The sequence below is a fragment of the Bombina bombina genome, chromosome 11, assembly GCF_027579735.1.
Source record: "Bombina bombina isolate aBomBom1 chromosome 11, aBomBom1.pri, whole genome shotgun sequence".
NCBI lineage: Eukaryota > Metazoa > Chordata > Amphibia > Anura > Bombinatoridae > Bombina > Bombina bombina.
The window spans coordinates 91,105,867-91,130,793 of record NC_069509.1 but is presented as its reverse complement, the minus strand read 5'-3'; the positions used below and the strand labels follow the sequence as shown (position 1 = coordinate 91,130,793).

At 39.8% G+C, this 24,927-nt stretch overlaps 1 protein-coding gene across 1 annotated transcript in view; it reads left to right on the top strand.

Moving 5' to 3' along the window:
• Positions 1-24,927, top strand: part of WDR90 (WD repeat domain 90) — a 213,155-nt gene that overhangs the window by 151,369 nt on the left and 36,859 nt on the right. The window contains exon 28 of the mRNA XM_053694218.1: positions 7,994-8,096. Within this exon, the coding sequence (XP_053550193.1) occupies positions 7,994-8,096 (103 nt within the window). The remainder of the gene's footprint in view (positions 1-7,993; positions 8,097-24,927) is intronic.

The following is a 24,927-nucleotide window of genomic DNA, read 5'->3' as shown; positions in this document are numbered from 1 at the left end:
CAGAGGAACCTACTTGTTCATTATGTTTGAAAGCCATGGTGGAGCCCCATAGGAGAATGTGTACTAAATGTATTGATTTCACCTTAAACAGTAAAGATCAGTCTTTATCTATAAAAGAATTATCACCAGAGGGTTCTGTCGAGGGGGAAGTTATGCCGACTAACTCTCCCCACGTGTCAGACCCTTCGCCTCCCGCTCAGGGGACGCACGCTAATATGGCGCCAATTACATCAGGGACGCCCATAGCGATTACCTTGCAGGACATGGCTGCAATCATGAATAATACCCTGTCAGAGGTATTATCTAGATTGCCTGAATTAAGAGGCAAGCGCGATAGCTCTGGGGTTAGGAGAGATACAGAGCGCGCAAATGCTGTTAGAGCCATGTCTGATACTGCGTCACAGTATGCAGAACATGAGGACGGAGAGCTTCAGTCTGTGGGTGACATCTCTGACTCGGGGAAACCTGATTCAGAGATTTCTAATTTTAAATTTAAGCTTGAGAACCTCCGTGTATTGCTTGGGGAGGTATTAGCTGCTCTGAATGACTGTAACACAGTTGCAATTCCAGAGAAATTGTGTAGGCTGGATAGATACTATGCGGGGCCGGTGTGTACTGACGTTTTTCCTATACCTAAAAGGCTTACAGAAATTATTAGCAAGGAGTGGGATAGACCCGGCGTGCCCTTTACCCCACCTCCTATATTTAGAAAAATGTTTCCAATAGACGCCCCTACACGGGACTTATGGCAGACGGTCCCTAAGGTGGAGGGAGCAGTTTCTACTTTAGCAAAGCGTACCACTATCCCGGTTGAGGACAGTTGTGCTTTTTCAGATCCAATGGATAAAAAATTGGAGGGTTACCTTAACAAAATGTTTATTCAACAAGGTTTTATTTTACAGCCCCTTGCATGCAGATTTAGCGCTGCGGAATCTGTTGGCGCTCTACAAATAACCGATAATAAATAATAATAAATGCATTGCGCATGTCACTGCTGCGGCGGCATTCTGGTTTGAGGCCCTGGAAGAGGCCATCCAGACAGCTCCATTGAATGAAATTATTGACAAGCTTAGAACGCTTAAGCTAGCTAACTCATTTGTTTCTGATGCCATTGTTCATTTGACTAAACTAACGGCTAAGAATTCCGGATTCGCCATCCAGGCGCGTAGGGCGCTATGGCTTAAATCCTGGTCAGCTGACGTGACTTCAAAGTCTAAATTACTCAACATTCCTTTCAAGGGGCAGACCTTATTCGGGCCTGGCTTGAAGGAAATTATTGCTGACATTACTGGAGGCAAGGGTCATACCCTTCCTCAGGACAGGGCCAAATCAAATTTCAAGGCAGGAGCAGCATCAACTTCCTCCGCTTCAAAACAAGAGGGAACTGTTGCTCATTCCAGACAGTCCTGGAAACCTAACCAGTCCTGGAACAAGGGCAAGCAGGCCAGAAAGCCTGCTGCTGCCCCCAAGACAGCATGAAGGAACGGCCCCCTATCCGGAAACGGATCTAGTGGGGGGGCAGACTTTCTCTCTTCGCCCAGGCGTGGGCAAGAGATGTTCAGGATCCCTGGGCGTTGGAGATCATATCTCAGAGATATCTTCTGGACTTCAAAGCTTCTCCTCCACAAGGGAGATTTCATCTTTCAAGGTTATCAGCAAACCAGATAAAGAAAGAGGCATTCCTAAATTGTGTGCAAGACCTCCTAGTAATGGGAGTGATCCATCCAGTTCCGCGGACGGAACAAGGACAGGGATTTTATTCAAATCTGTTTGTGGTTCCCAAGAAAGAGGGAACCTTCAGACCAATCTTGGATCTAAAGATCTTAAACAAATTCCTCAGAGTTCCATCATTCAAAATGGAAACTATTCGGACCATCCTACCCATGATCCAAGAGGGTCAGTACATGACCACAGTGGACTTAAAGGATGCCTACCTTCACATACCGATTCACAAAGATCATCATCGGTTCCTAAGGTTTGCCTTTCTAGACAGGCATTACCAATTTGTAGCTCTTCCCTTTGGGTTGGCCACTGCCCCGAGAATTTTTACAAAGGTTCTGGGCTCACTTCTGGCGGTTCGAAGACCGCAAGGCATAGCGGTGGCTCCGTATCTAGACGACATCCTGATACAGGCGTCAAGCTTTCAAATTGCCAAGTCTCATACAGAGATAGTTCTGGCATTTCTGAGGTTGCATGGGTGGAAAGTGAACGTGGAAAAGAGTTCTCTATCACCACTCACAAGAGTCTCCTTCCTAGGGACTCTTATAGATTCTGTAGAGATGAAAATTTACCTGACGGAGTCCAGGTTATCAAAACTTCTAAATGCTTGCCGTGTCCTTCATTCCATTCCACGCCCGTCAGTGGCTCAGTGCATGGAAGTAATCGGCTTAATGGTAGCGGCAATGGACATAGTGCCATTTGCGCGCCTGCATCTCAGACCGCTGCAATTATGCATGCTAAGTCAGTGGAATGGGGATTACTCAGATTTGTCCCCTCTACTAAATCTGGATCAAGAGACCAGAGATTCTCTTCTCTGGTGGCTTTCTCGGGTCCATCTGTCCAAGGGTATGACCTTTCGCAGGCCAGATTGGACGATTGTAACAACAGATGCCAGCCTTCTAGGTCGGGGCGCAGTCTGGAACTCCCTGAAGGCTCAGGGATCGTGGACTCAGGAGGAGAAACTCCTCCCAATAAATATTCTGGAGTTAAGAGCAATATTCAATGCTCTTCTAGCTTGGCCTCAGTTAGCAACACTGAGGTTCATCAGATTTCAGTCGGACAACATCACGACTGTGGCTTACATCAACCATCAAGGGGGAACCAGGAGTTCCCTAGCGATGTTAGAAGTCTCAAAGATAATTTGCTGGGAAGAGTCTCACTCTTGCCACCTGTCAGCGATCCACATCCCAGGCGTAGAGAACTGGGAGGCGGATTTTCTAAGTCGTCAGACTTTTCATCCGGGGGAGTGGGAACTCCATCCGGAGGTGTTTGCTCAACTGGTCCATCGTTGGGGCAAACCAGAACTGGATCTCATGGCGTCTCGCCAGAACGCCAAGCTTCCTTGTTACGGATCCAGGTCCAGGGACCCGGGAGCAACGCTGATAGATGCTCTAGCAGCTCCTTGGTTCTTCAACCTGGCCTATGTGTTTCCACCGTTTCCTCTGCTCCCTCGACTGATTGCCAAAATCAAACAGGAGAGAGCATCGGTGATTCTGATAGCGCCTGCGTGGCCACGCAGGACCTGGTATGCAGACCTAGTGGACATGTCATCTCTTCCACCATGGACTCTGCCTCTGAGGCAGGACCTTCTAATACAAGGTCCTTTCAATCATCCAAATCTAATTTCTCTGAGACTGACTGCATGGAGATTGAACGCTTGATTCTATCAAGGCGTGGCTTCTCCGAGTCAGTCATTGATACCTTAATACAGGCTCGGAAGCCTGTCACCAGGAAAATCTACCATAAGATATGGCGTAAATATCTTTATTGGTATGAATCCAAGAGTTACTCATGGATTAAGGTTAGGATTCCTAGGATATTGTCCTTTCTCCAAGAGGGTTTGGACAAAGGCTTATCAGCTAGTTCTTTAAAAGAACAGATCTCTGCTCTGTCTATTCTTTTGCACAAGCGTCTGGCAGAAGTTCCAGACGTCCAGGCATTTTGTCAGGCTTTGGTTAGGATTAAGCCTGTGTTTAAAACTGTTGCTCCCCCGTGGAGGTTAAACTTGGTTCTTAAAGTTCTTCAGGGAGTTCTGTTTGAACCCCTTCATTCCATTGATATTAAACTTTTATCTTGGAAAGTTCTGTTTTTGATGGCTATTTCCTCGGCTCGAAGAGTCTCGGAGTTATCTGCCTTACATTGTGATTCTCCTTATCTGATTTTTGATTCAGACAAGGTAGTTCTGCGTACCAAACCTGGGTTTTTACCTAAGGTGGTTTCTAACAGGAATATCAATCAAGAGATTGTTGTTCCATCATTGTGTCCTAATCCTTCTTCAAAGAAGGAACGTCTTTTGCATAATCTGGACGTAGTCCGTGCCTTGAAGTTTTACTTGCAGGCTACTAAAGATTTTCGTCAAACATCTGCCCTGTTTGTCGTTTACTCTGGACAGAGGAGAGGTCAAAAAGCTTCGGCAACCTCTCTCTCCTTTTTGGCTTCGGAGCATAATACGCTTAGCCTATGAGACTGCTGGACAGCAGCCCCCTGAAAGGATTACAGCTCATTCTACTAGAGCTGTGGCTTCCACCTGGGCCTTTAAAAATGAGGCCTCTGTTGAACAGATTTGCAAGGCTGCGACTTGGTCTTCGCTTCACACCTTTTCAAAATTTTACAAATTTGACACTTTTGCTTCTTCGGAGGCTGTTTTTGGGAGAGAGGTTCTACAGGCAGTGGTTCCTTCCATTTAAGTTCCTGCCTTGTCCCTCCCATCATCCGTGTACTTTAGCTTTGGTATTGATATCCCACAAGTAATGGATGATCCGTGGACTGGATACACTTAACAAGAGAAAACATAATTTATGCTTACCTGATAAATTTATTTCTCTTGTAGTGTATCCAGTCCACGGCCCGCCCTGTCCTTTTAAGGCAGGTCTAAATTTTAATTAAACTACAGTCACCACTGCACCCTATGGTTTCTCCTTTCTCGGCTTGTTTTGGTCGAATGACTGGATATGGCAGTGAGGGGAGGAGCTATATAGCAGCTCTGCTGTGGGTGATCCTCTTGCAACTTCCTGTTGGGAAGGAGAATATCCCACAAGTAATGGATGATCCGTGGACTGGATACACTACAAGAGAAATAAATTTATCAGGTAAGCATAAATTATGTTTTTTTTTATTTAATGGTTCTAATAAAAACATACAATTTTAAACAACTTTCCAATTTACTTATTTTAACAAATATGCGTCAGCCTCTTGATATCTTATTTGAAAGAGCAATAATAAACTGCAGGGAGTAAGCTGAAAGCATCCAGTGAGCCAATGACCAGAGGCATAAATGTGAAGCCACCGATCAGCAGCTAGCTTTCAGTAGTGTATTGCTGCTCCTGAGTCTTCTTAGGTATGCTTTTCAACAAAGGATAACAAGAGAAAGAAGCAAATTAGATAAAATAATTAATTTGGAAAGTTGTTTAAAATTAAATTCTCTATCTAAATCATTCAGCAGAACACTTAGTCACCTGAACAATGAACTCATCCTCTTATTGTAAAGTGTGGGACAGATTTGTTTATAGAAACATAGAAACATAGATATTGACGGCAGATAAGAGCCATAGGCCCAGCAAGTCTGCCCGACCTTACCTAACAGTATAAACGTATCTAGTTCGTAGGATAGCCTTATGCTTGTCCCATGCATTTTTAAAGTCCCCCACAGTGTTTGTTGCTACTACCTCTTGAGGAAGTTTATTCCATAAATCAATCACTCTTTCTGTAAAGAAGTGCTTCCTCAAATTACTCCTGAATCTACTACCCTTTAGCTTGAGCTCATGACCCCTTGTTCTTGAATTTTCCATTTTATGTAAAATACCCACAGCCTCAGTTTTACTAAACCCTTTAATGTACTTGAAAGTTGCTATCATATCACCTCTTTCCCTTCTCTCCTCTAAGCTATACATATTTAGGTCATTGAGCCTATCCTGGTAAGTTTTATTTTTTAGACCATGTACCATTTTGGTAGCCCTCCTTTGCACAGATTCAAGTTTGTTAATATCCTTCTGAAGATATGGCCTCCAGAACTGCACACAATACTCAAGATGAGGCCTAACTAATGATCTATAAAGTGGCATAAGAACCTTACTATTTCTGCTGCAAATACCTCTACCAATACATCCAAGCATTCTGCTAGCCTTACTCGCTGCCTTACTACATTGTTTACTAAGTTTTAAATCATCTGAAATAATAATTCCCAAGTCCTGTTCCTCGTCTGTAACAGTCAGTAAAGTGTCATTGAGTCTGTAATTAACATTTGGATTTTTCTTGCCTAAATGCATTATTTTACACTTTGCTGTGTTAAACTTTAGATCCCAGTCGTTTGTCCAATCCTCCAATTGTTGTATATCACTTCTCATTTTGTCTACCCCCCCTGGAACATCCACTCTGTTGCAAATTTTTGTATCATCTGCAAAGAGACATACTTTCCCCTGTAGCCCTTTGCTGATATCGCAGATAAATATGTTAAACAAAACAGGCCCCAGAACTGACCCCTGAGGAACACCACTAGTAACAGCCCCCTCTGCTGAATGAACTCCATTTACTAAGACACTTTGTTTTCTGTCCTTAAGCCAGCATTCCACCCAGTTCACAATTTTTGAATCTAGACCAAGGAGATATAGTTTGTGAATAAGTTTATTGTGTGGGACGGTGTCAAATGCTTTGCTGAAATCTAGATATGCTACATCAACTGCTCCTCCCTTGTCTAATACTTTTGTTACATAATCAAAGAAGTCAATTAGATTAGTCTGACATGATCTCCCTGAAGTAAAACCATGCTGATTTTGGTCCTCTAAATTGTTTGTCTTTATGTAAGTCATAATTCTTTCCTTTAAGAGGCTTTCCATTAATTTCCCTACTACTGAAGTTAAACTAACTGGCCTGTAGTTGCCAGATTCTTCTCTACTGCCCTTTTTATGAAGAGGTATTACATTTGCTATTCTCCAATCATCTGGGACAGCTCCTGTTAATAGTGACTGATTAAACAGATCAGTTAATGGGACAGTTAGCACTGAACGAAGTTCTTTTAAAACCCTTGGATGAATATTATCAGGACCCACTGCCTTTGTAACATTTATTTTTGATAATGCTAACAAAACCTCATCCTCTGTAAAAAGATTACTGTTAAGCTTGTTTCTATTTTGCATAGCATCCCTTAATGTAGACATTGTATCTTCACAATCTTTAGTGAAAACAGAACAGAAGTAATCATTGAGACAGTCTGCAATCTGCTTATCTCCTTCTATTATTCTACCATCAACTGATTTCAATTTTACTATTCCTACCTTATTTTTTCTTCTTTCACTGATATATCTAAAGAATGTTTTGTCCCCATGTTTTACTGACTGTGCTATCTTCTCTTCTGCATCAGCTTTAACCTTCCTAATTAACTGCTTAGTCTTTTTTTGTTGGAAAGTTGTAAATCACTGAAAGATTGTTTTTAACCCACAAGCTCTTTAGCTCTTATTTTCACATCTATATAATTCATTAACCGTAATTAACCGTCGATAACATAGCTAAGACCAGATTCCCTATTGTTAGACCCCAAGGCAGAACATGCTGTGATCTGAGATGTTATCGCATAAAGTGCAGCATGTCTGCAGAAAGAATGGGACACATGAGAGAACTTTTAGCTGTTTTGCTTTGCAGCACTGCTTTCTTTAAACAGCGCTTTGCTCTGGCTGCATTCTGTACATTTTACTTAACACAGTGCAGCCTCTGTTTGAAGAGAACAGTCAAATACGGGGTAGCACTGCAAAGCAGCAGCGCATTGATTGATGATTGCCTTTTTTAACTGCTGCAATATAATATATTAAACTTAAAAAATGGCTTTATTCCCCAGTTAATCAGTATATTGCAATTGAGCTGATGCTTTAGTATAACTGCCTATTTTGAAATTGTATTTAATTTCAAAACGACCCGCAGAACAAAAATTTGACTAAAAAAATTTCATCACAGAAAGTGAAAAAAAGTTCTGCCTTTGGGTTGTTAGATATTGGAAAAGGGCAGCCCCCTTGTATTAATCTTTGAGTGTATCATCACCATATAACAATTAGAGATGCTCTTTAATGTTGTGACATATTTGGTAGAACTGGTTATAATATTTAGTAATGAACTTTGGTTGGTCCTTGTCTTTAACTCCCTTGGAATGTTTTCTGTGATGTTTGAAAACATCTTATAAGTGTTTATAATTCAAATGAATTGATATATAGCATATGTATGGCTTTACTATTTCTGTATTTCTGTTGTGTTAAACAATGTTTAATTTTTTGCTTTTTGTTTTCTGCAGACAATGTGTCTACCACCGGACGGTCAGGAGAAGATAACACTGAAAGCAGTGATTGGATACAATGGAAATGGAAGAGGAAATATGGCGTGGAACCCGGATACAGGTACTCATATGAGGTGGAACTGAGAGGCTCTACAAAGATTCTAATCAAGGGCTCAGTAAGGCCTGAATTTAGAGATCTCTCTTACTGAAGAAATATTATAAGTGACTAAACTTGACTCACTCCTGTGATCAGAGTAGCTGATTGGCTTATTTGCTACTCTTGACAACCAGTGTTAAACTAGAGAAGGTTTTAAAACCTGTCCTCACGCCTCCCTAACAGGCCAGATTTTGAGGACATCTGAACTGGAGCACAGGTGAAATAATCAGCTGATTAGTAAACATAGTTATTTTACCTGCTCTCATCAAAGGTAATCCAGAAAACCTGGACTGTTGGGGGAGGCCTGAGGACAGGTTTGAAAACCAGTAAACTATAACAAGAAGCAAAATAGACGATGTGAAAAATATAAAATCTCAACTTCAGAAGATACATATCCGTGAATACAGTTGTTTAGATAAAAGGGACCCATACAAATCGATTGGATGACAAACTGCTGCTACCTGAATAACAATATAATCCTATTAAGAAAGATCAGTTTTTAAAATATACTGACAGTTTGATTTGTAAATCCACGTTGAGGTTTGCATCATGTTTCTCTGGATCTGTTTTTCAGCATTGCTATTTGTATTTGTTAAATTAGAAAGTCTTTATTAATCAAGAATGGGGAGAAATAGGAAGGTGCTCAGGGGAAAGTCCTCATAGTATTCTCTTTACATTGTAGTGTTTATGATTATTTTGCAGCATAAGATTTAAAGCTTAGTGCTCTGGTTATGTGAAGTTGAGCAGGTTATTAAAAGGATAGAAAGGTTTAATTCAAATGTGCATTTGTGCATTTAACTTTTAAATAGAAGCATTTTTGTAATATACTACCTTTAGTAAAATATCTCCTAAAAAATTATTGCTGTTTTTTATGCGGCATACGAACATATGATGTGAGTTCCCCATGCACCAGCATTCACACCACTCCTCAGTGGTTTAGCAGTGGCTTATATGACTCAAATTAAAAATGACAGTAAACACCTTGAGATTTGTATATAAAATGTATAGTTATATTAATGAAACAACTTTGAAATATATTTTCATTATTTATTGTGCCCCCTTTTCATGTAATTTAGCTTAGAACTTGAAATGCACCCTGCTGACTTTGCTACGCTACTGATAACGTTGGCTTTATCAGATAAAAAAAACTACAAAACAATGCATTTTAGACTAACTTTATGATAAGTGACTAGCCTTGTTGTCTGTGGACTAAAACCCAGATTGGCTCTTCCAATTAAGGCAGGCTTCTTAAAAATAATTGCAGTAAAAAGGACACAACTGCTGCTTTTTAACCTCTACGCAATTTCATAGAACTCGCTTGGTTGCGGTGATTGACAGGCCCTGCTTAATGCTATTGGTCTCAGTTATTACAGTGTCCACTGCCCACTCGCCTGCAAATGCACAAGTCAGAAACCTTGTCCGCTTTCAATACATTTTAATACATGGGGCCCAATAAGTTATTTAAAAATGAGGCTTCTTTGAAAGCCTTTATGAAGAAAGCCATATATACGTAGTAAACAATTCTTTCCTTCTTAATACAAGGAGAGTCCACAGCTTCATTCACTGTTGGGAAATACTGAACCTGGCCACCAGGAGGAGGCAAAGACACTCCAGCCAAAGGCTTAAATACTTCTCCCACTTCCCCTATCCCCCAGTCATTCTTTGCCTTTCATCACAGGAGGATGGCAGAGAAATGTCAGAAGATTTCGGAGTTGTTCCTTAGGAGGGATATATGCCTTTCATTATGGAACTGGAGTTTTAAGTAGTCTTGTCAGCCTCTCAGTGAGAGCATTGACGAAAGTTAGTCTGGAGATGCAGGGAGAGTCTTTCTGCGAACCCATCCAGACTGCCTGCTAACAGCTCCTTAAGCAACCAGTGTTGACGAGTTTGACTGTCTTTCTTCACTCTAGTCCATGTAGGGAGCGATGCTGCAAGACTGTCACACTTGAGAGGCTTTGTTTCTGTTCCACAGCATGGATTATGGTAAAATCATTTAAATTTTTACTTATGTTGAAATTGCTGAAGACAGGGTCACAGTGTGAATCCTTTTATCTTTTATAGAATCATGGGTTAATATCTCCTGAGGGAGGTTATTGAACAGTGGGGATTAATCAAATGTGTTTTCTTTGATTTATGCTGCTTTTGTGTGAGATTTATTTGGGCTCATAGACTGTTGTTATGCGGTAATGGATCATACAGGTATTTTACTTTCACTTTGAATGCTGCGCAGCTTGTAGCTTGGCACACTTTTTTTTCCATAGCAGGGGCAGTCCTGCATTGCGAACCACATGACCGGGTGTGGTCACACTTATGTTTTCTCTTTTCTGACCAAGCTAGCTGTCGGAGAGGTCGCTTCTCTGATTGCCTGTGTCTAGGAGGTGGTGAGTGCCCCAGTCATTGGGGGTAAAAAGGTGCCGTTTTTGTGAGAAATAAAAAGTGCATTTATTTGTATCCTACTGTTGTTAGCGCAAGCTATGGAGGATCCTTATATGCTTGAGGGTACTCCCTCTATTCCTAATAGTAATACCTGTCTATATTGTGAGGAGGCCTTGGTGTGCCCGCCCTCTCAACTATGTTCCATATGCATCAATAAGGATATTATGTCTAAGAAGGTTAACCCCTTTAGTACGACTGAGCCGTCCACCTCTGAGGATATTAAGTTATCTTGGAAAGTTTTGTTTCTTGTTGCCATTTCTTCTGCTAGAAGAGTGTCTGAACTTTCGGCATTACAATATAATTCTCCTCACCTTATTTTTCATTCGGATAAGGTGGTTTTACGTACTAAACTTAGTTTTCTTCCTAAAGTTTTTTCTGACAAGAACATTAATCAAGAGATTGTTGTTCCTTCCTTGTGTCCTAATCCTTCTTCTCAGAAGGAACGCCTGCTACACAATTTAGACGTAGTCCGTGCCTTAAAGTTCTACTTACAAGCGACTAAGGACTTTCGTCAATCGTCTTCTTTCCACTAGGGCTATTGCTTCCTCATGGGCATTCAAAAATGATGCTTCTGTTGAACAGATTTGCAAGGCTTCAACTTGGTCCTCTCTTCACACTTTTTCTAAATTTTACAAATTTGATACCTTTGCCTCAGCTGAGGCTGTTTTTGGGAGAAAGTTTCTTCAAGCAGTGGTGCCTTCCGTTTAGGTTCCCAGTCTTGTCCCTCCCTTTTCATCCGTGTACTATAGCTTTGGTATTGTATCCCACAAGTAAGGATGAAATCCGTAGACTCATTGTGTCTTTAAAAAGAAAAGAAAATTTATGCTTACCTGATAAATTTGTTTCTTTTTAGACACGATGAGTCCACGGCCCGCCCTGTTCTATGAGACAGGTTATTATTTTTTGTTAAACTTCAGACACCTCTGCACCTTGGCTTTTCCTTTCTCTTCCTAACTTCTGTCGAATGACTGGAGTGGGAGGGAGGGGAGGAGCTATATATGCAGCTCTGCTGTGGTGCTCTTTGCCTCCTCCTGCTGACCAGGAGGCGTAATCCCACAAGTAAGGATGAAATCCGTGGACTCATCGTGTCTAAAAAGAAACACATTTATCAGGTAAGCATAAATTTTCTTTTATCACCAATTTTGGTTTGTTCTATTGGTATTCTTAGTTGATAGCTAAACCTAGGAAGGCTCATATGATAATTTCTAAGCCCTTGAAGTCCGCCTCTTATCACATGCTTTTTTCTTTGCTTTTCTCAACAGGGGAGAGCTAGTTCATGTAAACCATATAGATAACATTGTGATCACGCCCGTGGATTGTGGCAGACACTTCACTAATTGGCTGAAATGAAAGTCAATAGATAATAAATAAAATGTCATGTGATCAGGGGGGCTGGCAAAAGATGCTTAGATACAAGTTAACCAGAGAGGTAAAAAGTATATAAATATAACAGTGTTGGTTACGGAAAACTGGGGAATGGGTAATAAAGAGATTGTCTATCTTTTAAAACAACAAAAATTCTAATGTTGACTGTCCCTTTAAGTGTCACTTCTCATAATCCCCAGTCATTCTCTTTGACTCTATCACGGGAGGATGTGTGAAGATGGTGTCTGTATATATTTAATCCTTTTATGGGAAGATTCCCTACAAGCAAGGATTGGGGTCTAGCTATGTCGATGTCAATCTCTTTAGTAAGAGTAATGGTGGCTTTTAGCAGTTAGAAGACGGTGAGGTGGTCTTTGCTTAACTTCTAACCTTATTGCTACCCCTATTATAGAAAGCCAGAGTTGGTTACTCTGTCTTTTTTTTTTCTACAGGTCCCTGGTAGAAGTGGAGGAATCTTAGAAGAGGTTCCCTGCCTGACAGCAGGATCCACAGGTAAGTGCTTTCCCTTCTAATTTAGAAGGTACCAGCACTCTAAGGGTTAATACCTCTGTCGAATAACATTATTGGGACTCGGTATCTCTTACTAAGAGAGATGTTTTTACAAACGCTGCACAAATAAGAGCTGGCACTGCATACTGTTAGTGAGGGTCTTAAGAGGCTGACAGTCCATGAGAAGGAGACATATTTCATTTTATTTCATATGGGCTTGAGAGTTTTATTGGGTCATATCGGATTTTCTTCCTATGAGGGATAGTGCTAAAGCAGACCGAAATATAATTGCTCTGCTAATATGCTAAAGCATACAGAAATTACATTTCAAGGACGATTCCCTATTTCTTTTACTGGACTTTATCTTCGTGCCATTTTTATTAGTTTTTGGCGCAGTTTACTTAGTTGCAGTCACGTGACCGCTCCTTTGCACTTCTGGTTTTTGGCTTCTCCAATCAGAGCGGAGTTTTGCCGCGGCTTGTGTAGAGCTTTGCAGCTCCGGTCAGAAATTTCTAACTATGGTCCAGTAGTTCTCATTTCCTCTCCTAGTGGGATAGATCGTCTGGCTATAGGAGGGGTGAGACCTCAGCAGAGCTGAGGATTAAAGGTGCAAAATTTGACAAATTATTTATTCTTATTTTGAAATTTAAGTGCTGCTCAATATTAAAGAATTTCTTTGCTAATTGAAATTGGACACTAATGAAGAAACTGGGTCCTTTGAAAAAATGTTTACTTTGCTTGGAGGCTAAGATTATTTCTACTGTGCAGTTTTGCTCCTCTTATCTAAATAAAACTCTATTATTTAAAGATAAGATTTCTTTCTCAGAGCCTTCAGTCTCTCAGGATAGTGCTGTCCTAGCAATGCCTCGGGTTCCCCTCAAACGTCCCAAGCTTTAACAGTTTCACATGCAGTGTCCTGCGGTTCCTCTTAAAAGCCTCCTGGTGGTGTTTATTTACCAGGGGATTTTGCTGCACTGATTACTTCTGCAGTTTCTGCAGCTTTATCAGCTTTTCCAGTTGCTGGTAAGAGGAAAAGAAAGTCTAAAAATATTCCCCAAAGAAAGGGAACTTTTCGTCCCATTTTAGACCTCAAGTATCTCAACAAATTCCTCAAGGTTTCGTCCTTCTAGATGGAAACTATTTGTTCCATCCTACCCTTGGTACAGGAAGGTCAGTTCATGATATCCATAGATCTGAAGGATACGTATCTGCATGTTCCCATTCACAGGGAACATCACGAATTCCTTCGGTTTTCCATTCTGGACAAACATTTCTAGTTTGTGGATCTTCCCTTTGGTCTTGCCACGGCCTCTCGAATCTTTACAAAGGTCCCAGGGGCCCTTTTGGCGGTTGTCAGATCTCAAGGAATAGCAGTAACGCCTTACCTGGACGACATCTTGGGTGAAGCTCCATCTTTTCATTTAGCAAAATCTCATACAGAGATCTATTCTATTCTATTCTTTGTTCCCACGAGTGGAAAGTGAATCTAGAGAAGAGTTCCCTAGTGCCAGACACCAGGGTGGTTTTCTTAGGAACAATTATAGATTCTCTGTCCATGAACATTTCTCTAACGGAAGTCAGAAAATCCAAAACTCTGGTTTCTTGCCTTGCACTTCAGTCCTCTACCCGTATATGTGGCTCAGTGTATGGAAGTAATAGGTCTGATGGTCGCTTCCATGGACATCATTCCATTTGCTTGGTTCCAAGTTGAGTTATGCATGCTCAGACAATGGAACGGAGACCACTCAAACCTATCTCAGAGGATAGTTCTGGACCTCCTATCAAGAGACTCTCTATCTTGGTGGATCTCGCAGGACCACCTGCCTCAGGATATGGTTCGCGGATCTGGTGAAGATTTCATCTCTTCCCCTTGGAGGTTGCCTCTGAGGAAGGACCTTCTACTTTAGGGTCCTTTCCTTCCCCCAAACTTAGATTCTCTGAAGCTGACTGCTTGGAGATTGAATGCCTAGTCTTGGCCAGGCCTGGTTTCTCTGATAAGGTCATTGATACTATGCTTCAGGCTTGTAAGCCGGTTACTTGTAATATTTACCATAAGGTATGGCGTAAATACCTTTTTTGGTGTAAATTAAAAAATTTCTCTTGGAGTTGAGTGAGGATTCCTTGCATTCTTTCTTTTCTTCAAAAGGGTCTGGAGAAGGGTATATCAGTCAGTACTCTGAAGGGTCAGATTTCTGCACTGTCTATTCTTTTGCACAAACGTCTGGCAGATCTGCCAGATGTGTTCAAGCTTGTGTTCAGGCCTTGGTCAGGCTCAAGCCTGTGTTTAAACCTGTTTCTCCTTCCTGGAGCCTTAACCTTTTTCCTAAAGGTTTGCAACAGGCTCCTTGGAGCCTATGCATTCGGTTGATATTAAGTTGTTATCGTGGAAAGTTTTATTTCTTCTTGCCATTTTGTCTGCTTGCAGAGTTTCCGAACTTTCGGCTCCGCAGTGTGATTCCCCTTACCTTATTTTTCATGCGGATAAGGCGGTCCATAATTTCTTCCCAAGGTGGTATCAGATCGTAACATCAATCAAGAAATTGTTGTTCCTTCTTTTCTTTAATGTAATTGGCAAGGTGTCTTTTGGTAAGTATGTATTATTATTTTAAGACACTCTCAGCTATGGTTGGCGCTTTATGTATTTATATAAAGTTCTAAATATATGTATTTACTTATATTTGTCATGAGTCAGTTCTATGTATATTTCCCTTTGCAGTTTAAACAGTTTCAGCATAGGAATCATGTTTGGGAAGTTTATTTAAACTTTTTTCTTACCTAGGGTTTAGTCTTTTTCTAAATTTGACTTGTTTTTCATTTTTTCGCTGGCAAATCTAGGCTCTCGAGGACGCAACATACTGTTTTTTATTGCGTCATTCTTGGCACAAATTTTTTTTGCTGTGAAGTTGCGCCTCTGATGATGCAAATTTCGTTATTTCCTGTGTCTTTGTTGACGCTAGTTGTTTTGGCACGAAATCGCGTTTGTTATGACGCGAGTTGTGTCATTTTCTGGTGTTGGTTTTGCGCCAAAAAATTTAAACTTCTTTTTGCGTAATGCATCATTCTTGGCACCAACATTTAGTTTTTTTAACCCTCTCCCTCTATTGCTCGCTGTTTTCATGAATTTTGAAAGCTATTATGCCTGCTTTTTTATTTTATTTTTTGTTTTTTAAAAAAATACTGTCTTTGTTTTCCTATCTACTGAAACTGTTACATTGTGGAAATTGAATGTTTTGCCTAATGTTATTTTCCTTTTTTTGTTACATTTTTGCGAGATGTCTTATTCTGATCCTGACTCTGATGTTACTATAGAAACTATGATGCCCTGAAACACAATTCTACAAAGCTAAGTGTGTTCTTTTCATTATTAAGCTGTTGTTATTTCTTCAGCTCAATTTTGTGGCATTTATTTATCATGTTTTATGCTAGTAATGTTTCTACATGTACAATGACATTTACTGTTTTTACTTATTCAGTTCATGTATTTGATTTCACCTGCAAACATCACGTTATTGCTTATATCATAAAGGTTATGACTGCTATTATGCCTTTAAGTAAACTTACGAGGTCTTTTCAAAATTGTTAATTAATTTTGTTCTGACCGACAGCATACTTAAAGGGACATTAAACAGCAAATTTTTCTTTCATTATTCAGACAGAGAATACAATTTTAAACAACATTCCAATTTACTTCTATTATCTAATTTGCTTCATTCTTTAGATATCCCTAGTTAAAGAAATAGCAATGCACATGGGTGAGCCAATCACATGAGGCATCTTTGTGCAGCCACCAATCAGAAGCTACTGAGCCTATCTAGATATGCTTTTCAGGAAAGAATATCAAGAGAATGAAGCAAATTAGATAATAGAAGCAAATTAGAAAGTTGTTTAAAATTGTATTCTCTATCTGAACCATTAAAGAAAAGATTTGGGTTTAATGTCCCTTTAAGTTTATTCTACTGATAAAAGTTTCTTTGGCTCAAAGGCTCCTGTATCAGACAGTTTGTTTCAAATTCTCCTTATTTTTCATTTGAACATTTTTTGTTCGTTGTTAAGGAAATTTAGTTAATTATAGCTTTTAGGAGTCTAGTCCTCCTATTAACTATGTTATTAATCCTTTTCAAATCTGGATTTTAAGATTGTTGCTCTTGAGGTTTTTTCCTATTCAATATACTAGCTGTAATATATTTTAGAGAATGGTTATCCTGATTCCCTCTTGGGACTGTACTATTATTTCTATGGAAATTGGTACTTATTTTTAGGATTCTTTAGAATTTGAATATAACCTTAGTAGAGCATATTCACGTACTGTTTATATTTTTAGCTCAGCGTTATCTGTGGCTGACATTACTGTTCTTTTTTCCTTTGTTGAACAGTTAGCATAAGCAGTTTCAGATTCTCAAGTATCTCTGTTTATTTACTTTAGATGTATTCATTTAATTATGTTTACTATATCTATTATTATGGTTTCAAATATATTTTATTATCTCTATCTTGTTGGGATAATAATTTGTTTGATTTCTATTATCTCCACTATTTCTGGAGGTTTAGAGTTTTTCTGCCCTACTTTTAGTACGGTGATGTAGATCAGTTGGTGAATGTCTTGACTACAAACGCTTGTTCTAGATTCAAGGATCATAGATTCATATCCCGGCAGGGTTAATTCAGCCTTTTCGGCCTTCTGAGGTCAATTTATTGTGTGCCATTTATTCGGGTAATAATAACAACTGTTTTTATCAGCTGCTAATTTGGTTAACTCCGAGTGTAAGCACTGAAAAAGCATTTTTTGTATCCTTGGAGAAAAACGCTATATAATTACAAGTTATTAAACTGCATGAAGGTGTGGTTCTCAAACCAGTCCTTCTGGTTGGGGGCAGATTAAATTGTTTTTGGATAAACTCAGTCCAAAATCTATATTATTCTTTGGGTTTGAATAGATTTTTAGAATGAGACCTTCTATGGGAAGAATCTTTCTTTCTCAGTACACTCTGTACATTTTTTTCAGGAGTGATTATACCAGTTATTTTAGCAGGAACAGGGTTTGAGTTTCTATTCAATTCTATTCTTTGTCCCAAAGAAGGAAGGTTTATTCAGTCCAATCTTGGATCTGAAGACTTTTATATTGTTTTGTTAGAGTCTCAACTTTTAAGTTGATGATTATAAGGACTATTATGCCTTTTTGTTCAGCAAGGTCATTTCATGTCCACTTCATTTTACAGGATGTTTATCCTCATATTTTATTTCATTCAGACTACTTGTGGATTCTGAGACAGCTTTATTAATCTTTTCAAAGGTTCTTGGTGCCCTTCTTTCTGTATTCAGACAATAGGGTATTGTGGTGCTTCCTTATTTGGATGGTATCTTGGTATTAGCTTAAACTTTTCTTTTATTAAAGTCGGACAGATAGCTCAGAATGCTAATGCACTGTGGCTGAGCTCTGTAGCAACCTGAGGGTTGAAGGTTCGATTCCCGGTGAGGTCCATTCAGCCTTTCATCCAAGGTTGTTTAAATGAGTAGCGTCTTGAGTCCCTAACGGGTGATTAGCCGCGCTTTACAAGTACCTAATACATACATATGAAAGAGCAGTATTCAAATATATGGACTTTTCTTTTATTGGAATATCTCATGAATCAACTAAGTTTTGTTTCTTCAAGACATGGATAGAGGATTTAATTTACCTAAGAGTTTTGTGATTCCTCAGACAAGGGTCACTTCTTTTTGGGTTTCTAGATGGATTCTGTATTCATGTCTTTGTCTTTGTCGGACAAAAGTCAATTGTAATCGGCGTTAGCCTGTCTAACTTACAGTCTAGAACATTTCCTTCAGTCTATGTGCATGGAAGTTTTAGGTCTCATAACTGCAGCATCAGGCATGGTTCCTTTTGATCATTTTTTATCTGAGATCTCTTTTTGCTTTGCATACTGAATCAATGATACAGGGATTGTTTTCAGATATCACAGTTGATATTCTTAAATCCTAACACTCTACTCTCTCTGTTTTGGTGATTAGTATATCATAATTTTATTCAGGGGGCATCCTTTTGTTCGTCCTTCCTGGACTGTATTCTTAATGGATGCAAGTCTTACAGGTTGGGGAGCTGTCTGAGGGTCTCTGACAGCACAAGGGGTTTGGAAACTTCAAGAGGCGAGGTTTCCAATCAATGTTTTAGAACTCCGTGCTATTTTTTCAAAGCTCTTTCAGGTCTGGCCTCTTTTAGGAGAGAACTTTTCTTTTTCTTTTTTATTTCAGACAATATCACAGCTGTGTCATATGTCAATCAACAAATAGGGGCTCGTAGTTCCTTAGCAATTAAGAAATATTTTGAATACGTTCTTAAATGGAATTCATCTCCTGTCTAATTTCTGTGATATTTTTAATCTCAGGTTTAGACATTTGGGAGGTGGATTATCTCAGCCGTCAGTCTTTACATCCGGGAGAGTGGTATTTCTATACAGATGTGTTTTCTCATTTTCCCAGGTACCTTTTCAGGTCCAGGGATCCTCAGGCGGAGATGGTGGATGCATTAGCAGTGTCTTGGTTTCTGCAACCTGACTCCATCTTTCTGTCTCTGTTTTTTTTCTTCCAAGGGTGATTTCCAAGATCATATTGGAACAGTGTCATGTGTTTCTGATAGCATCAGCATGGCCTCACAGGTTTGGTATGTGAATCTTGTTCGAATGTTCAGTTGCCATCCTTGGCCACTTTCTCTTTGGCCAGCCCTCTTGTTTTAGGGGCTATTTATTCCATCGGGATCTCAAATTACTAATTTGATGGTATGTAAATTGATTAGTGTTTAGTCATAGAGGTTTCTCCGATTCAGTTTTTATGACTATGTTGCAGGCTTATAAGTCTGTTTCAAGGAACATGTATTATCAGGTTTGGAAAACCTATATATTTTTGGTGTACTTCTCATAAATCCTCTTGGCATTCTTTTAGAATTCCTAGGATTTTACAGTTTTTCAGGATGGTTTGGATAAAGGTTTGTCTGCAAGTATTTTGAAGGGACAAATCTTTGCTCGTTCTGTTTTATTTCATAGAAAGATTGCTAAGCTTCCTGATATTCACTGTTTTGTTCAGGCTTTGGTTCAAGCCTGTTATTAAATCAATATTTCCTCCTTGGAGTCTTAATTTGGGTTTGAAGGCTTTGCAGGCTCCTCCTTTTGAGCCTATGCATGCTTTGGATATTAAACTACTTTCTTGGAAAGTGTTGTTCCTTTTGGCTATCTCTTCAGCTATAAGAGTTTCTGAATTGTCTGCTCTCTCTTGTGAGTCTCCTTTTCTGATTTTCCATCAGGATAAGGCTGTTTTGTGGACTTTGTTTAAATTTCTTTCTAAGGTTGTGAATTCTAACATTAATAGGGACATTGCTGTTCCTTCCTTGTGTCCTAATCCTAAGAATGCTCTTGAAAGATCTTTACATTCTTTGGATGTTGTAAGAGCTTTGAAATATTATGTCGAAGCTACTAAGATTTCAGGAAGACTTCTAGTCTATTTGTTATTTTTTTCTGGTCCTAGGAGAGGTCAGAAAGCCTCTGCCATTTCTTTGGCATCTTGGTTAAAGCTTTTGATTCACAAGGCTTATTTGAAGGCAGGGCAATCTCCACCTCAGGGAATTACAGCTCATTCTACTAGATCAGTCGCCACTTCTTGGGCTTTTAAGAATGAAGCTTCAGTTGATCAGATTTGCAAAGCAGCAACTTGGTGGTCTTTGCATACATTTACTAAATTTTACCATTTGCTCTTTCTGAAGCAGTCTTTGGTAGAAAAGCTCTTCAGGCAGCTGTCTCAGTTTGATTGTTCTGCTTATGATTTAAGTTTTTTTCTTGAAATTTATGAAATACTTATTTTTTTGTGTGGATTTATTTTTTTTCAGTGAAAATAGCTGTTTTTATTTTATCCCTCCCTCTCTAGTGACTCTTCTGTGGTCTTCCACATCTTGGGTATTTCTATCCCATACGTCACTAGCTCATGGACTCTTGCCACTTACATGAAAGAAAACATAATTTATGTAAGAACTTACCTGATAAATTAATTTCTTTCATATTGGCAAGAGTCCATGAGGTCCACCATTTTTTATGGTGGTTATGATTTTTGTATAAAAGCACAATTATATTTCCAGTTCCTCATTTGATATGCTTTTTTAATCCTTATTTTATCATCCCACTACTTGGCTTTTCGTTAAACTGAATTGTGGGTGTGGTGAGGGGTGTATTTATAGGCATTTTGAGGTTTGGGAAACTTTGCCCCTCCTGGTAGGTATGTATATCCCATACGTCACTAGCTCATGGACTCTTGCCAATATGAAAGAAATTAATTTATCAGGTAAGTTCTTACATCAATTATGTTTTTGTCCGAATCCTTCTTCTCAGAAGGAGCGTCTGTTACACAATCTGGATATTGTGCGTGCTCTAAAATTTTATTTACAAGCAACTAAGGATTTTCGTCAGTCTTCTGCATTGTTTGTGGTTTTTGCTGGAAAGCGTAAGGGTCAGAAGGCTACTTCTTCTTCTCTTTCTCTCTGGTTATTAGATTAGCATATGAGATTGTTGGACATCAGCCTCCTGAGAGAATTACGGCTCATTCCACTAGGGCTGTCTCTTTTTCTTGGGCTTCAAAAACTAAGCATCAGTGGAGCAAATCTGCAAGGCGGCCACTTGGTCTTCCTTGCATACTTTTCCAAATTATACAAATTTTATACTTTTGCCTCGGCGGAGGCTTCTTTTGGGAGAAACGTTCTACAAGCATTGGTGCCTTCTGTTTAGGTCCGCCTGTCTTGTTCTCCCTCTCTTTTCATTCTGTGTCCTCTAGCTTGGGTATTGGTTCCCACTAGTAATTGGAATTTGTGGACTCTCCATGCCATAGGAAAGAAAACAAAATTTATGCTTACCTGATAAATTTCTTTCCAGGCATGGAGAGTCCACGACCCGCCCTTATTTAAGACAGCATATTTTTAGTATAAACCTCAGGCACCTCCTATACCCTTATATCTTCTCTATCCATTTTCCTTCGGCCGAATGACTGGGGCTTATGGGTAAGGTGAAGTGACACTTAACAGCTCTGCTGGGGTGCTCTTTGCCGCCTCCTGTTGGCCAGGAGTGAATTTCTTACTAGTAATTGGAATTTATGGACTCTCCATGCCCGGAAAGAAAGAAATTTGCCAGGTAAGCATAGATTTTGTTATCATTGCACAAGCATTTCTTGTAAAATGCTTGTGCAATGTCGCCCCCTGCAGATTCGCGGCCCGATCGGGCTGATTGCTGTCCGCTGCCTCTTACGACTGCTGCTTCTTAACTCCTGTTTCCAGCGATCTGGAAACTACGGGGGTAGATTGCAGCATCCGCTGTTTGTTATATCTACCCCATATAAATACAGTTTTTTCTTCTTTTGCTATTTTTTTTTATTTATAGCGCTTGCTTATTGGTGGCTACATTTAGCAAACCAATAAGCAAGCATAACCCAGGTTCTCAACCAAAAATGGGCCGGCAATTAGCTCAGGTTGGGTATCTAAGTCTCCAGCTGACTTTTATAAGGCTGTCTCCCAGGAACTTGTGAGAATGGTTGACTCTGGGGAATGTGATGTTTCTGTCCTTTCAAAAGTGGAAAACAAAAGTAAAAGTACCCAATAGTGCAGAAATACCAAAGATTGAGATAATTAAAACAATTATCACAAATGATTACTCACATGTAAGGTTTCCAGCTAATTCCTTTTGGTCTCCCAGGGTTAGAAATCCAATGCTGATTCTACTTAATAATAATAATAATAATAATTCTACTTGAATGTTATTGTTTGCTCCAAAAATTAAGGAAGATCCAAAGTAGTAAAGGCTAAAAAAAAAAACTTCTTGCAATAAAACAATTTAATAAAAGTATACGGTAAATATAAAAACATATGCAACGCGTTTCTCAGCTTAAACTAGCTGTTTCTTCAGGCATTTTTGACAATAAAAAATTAGCGCCTGACTTCCGGTAGGCGGCTCACCAAGATGGCCACAGCTTCACAATGCTCCGTGATTTAAACTGGCTTATGAATGCAGAGTGGCAGAATCTCCAGCCATCCATACCTCCCTTGGCAACAAGAGTGCCCGGGAAAACTTTAGGATCAGGGTATTACAACTCCTGGCCTCCGAGAAGGCACCAAAAAGTTAACTTTCGCCTTTGGGCCTGCAGTCGTGCTCACTCCGACAATCAAGATGGCGCACATTACTGAAGCCCTAATCGACGTCTTTGCACCACTATTGGATTTCCTAACAACAGCTTTGCGGGAACTTCTCTGTGAAATACGAGAGCACTGTACACCCGAACACACAAAAGCAACTCCTATCTGTCCCATTGAACCTCGGCAGATCTCACTAACTAATCTGGAAGCAGACACTTTGGGTACCAGCATCATAACACGGGTGAAGGAACCACATTCCCCTAACCTTCTACCCCAGCCGAAATACCTGATCATGTTGGAGGCGGGAATAACAAGCGATATGAATGTCTTTCAGACACTGATTTACCCCACACTTATTCCCACAGACAAACACCAGATCTCAGGATTTTTAACATTCAGTAAAAATGGGGGCGCTAACGGCTCCACAGTCTATGTCCCGAATCCTTCTCGGTCCTGCTCTCCTGCCGTCAACTTATCACTGCACCCAGCCAGCACGGCTGAACAATACCTTAGTCAGGTGGAGAAGAACAACGCCACAACTCCCAAAACTGCTGACACTCAAGCTGAGTTATATACACGGGGAGCAGACGGTGACAGTATGATCCATGCTGCAAAGAAGAGTGGACAAGTCGCAGCTGATCCACCGCAGGATACTACCTCTCTGCAAGCCCTGACGTTGGATTCCAGATGGGGCAGCTGCCCTTTAGGTGCATTGCTGTACTCACCTCCCGCTATGAGGCAACTCCTCTCCCCTCCACAAAAAAGCTGCATTCTCCTAAGACATAGATGTCATGCTCCATCCCGTGCTGGAGTCGGGTAATCTGTTTCTTGTTTACAGCCCGATGTCCCAGCTGACTGAGTATCGAAACAACTCTAAGAACTGATATCCTCGTCTAGTTTATATACTACTGTAAAATACCCAGCATCTCTGAATGTCTGCATGTATCTGTTCAATCCCATCAAGCATGTAAACCTGTTGGTCAGCAGCTGCTCTGACCTGGATGCACTGTTTAGGGACACATATGCTCAACTTTGCTAACGCAACCAGATATAACTTGCTTAACAACTGTTAGACTACGTTTGTTTCAATACATTATTAGATAAGGATATGCATGCCTGGTTTAGAGCTGCTCAGGGTTTGCTATATAGGTTCTGCTTCCCACTTGTCTCAGTCATATATTCATCCTGAGTATTTCATTGTGGATAGCTCTTTGTATATCCTGCTTTCAAACTTACTGTGCCATTGCTCCACAGAATGGTCCCTTTGATTATCGGGCGTTTGTAAATCCCTCTTATCAATGAAACAACATGCCAATCTCTATGTGCAGCTTTAACTAAAGAGGTGCTGGTTTATCTAACAGCAATGGATTCCCAGTACACAGAGGAACTGTACCAGTGTAACTGCTCAGAGTTTGGTCACTGCATTGTGTCACTATTGTTTTGTGTTAGTTTTTTAATCTTTGCCATGTTGGCTTGCATTTTTGTTTTATGTTTGCCTCGGCTCTTGCACGTAGGTTGGGACACAGCTCATAACATAACAGAGGATTTCTTATATAGGTTTGAAATGGTTATGTAATCAATTTATAATTATAACAATTGATCTGCCGGCTCATTTACACATTTATTTAATTCTGCATAACCACCATCTTTCAATTATTGTAGATAGCTAAACACAGTTAGTACCCTCCTTTTTATTTTATTTTTTTATTTTTTAACCCTTACTAAAACAATCACTTAGAGCTAAGGGTCTCATTGACAATTTACTCAAATCTTATTATATGCTATGCATGTTTACCAACTGATTATGCTTGTTTGTCATACTTATAGCTTAGTCAGCTGCATATGCAGATCGTGGGAGACCCAGAGATAAAAATCTATGGAGCCGTTTGTCTATCAGATTTCCTGGTCAAAAGAGACGCAATTTAACACATTCCTTTCACACATAGCTGCAACGTTAATTTCCATCTGCACTTTGAAAAGACAATGCCGAGTTAACCTCGACTTTATTTATGTGGTTTACTCTCTCTGCACGTGTAGGAATTGGACGTTGTGTTCTCTGCAGCAGTAAGGTAATCTGCTCATCCCCCTGATGTTTAGAAATTCTTCAAGGTACTGCTATAGATGGGACGGCACTAGCATTTTTAGCTAACTCTCTCTCTCAATACTGTCACAGTTGGCACTTTGCACAATGCAATTTGAATTTCACACATAAATATACCTTACTTTATTTTATGTGCATTGTGCACAAGCATGCTGTCACACTTTATTGATTTGATTTAAAAAGTTATGCAAAGTATGGGTCTCTGTACAAAAACTGTCCAGCTTCTTGAA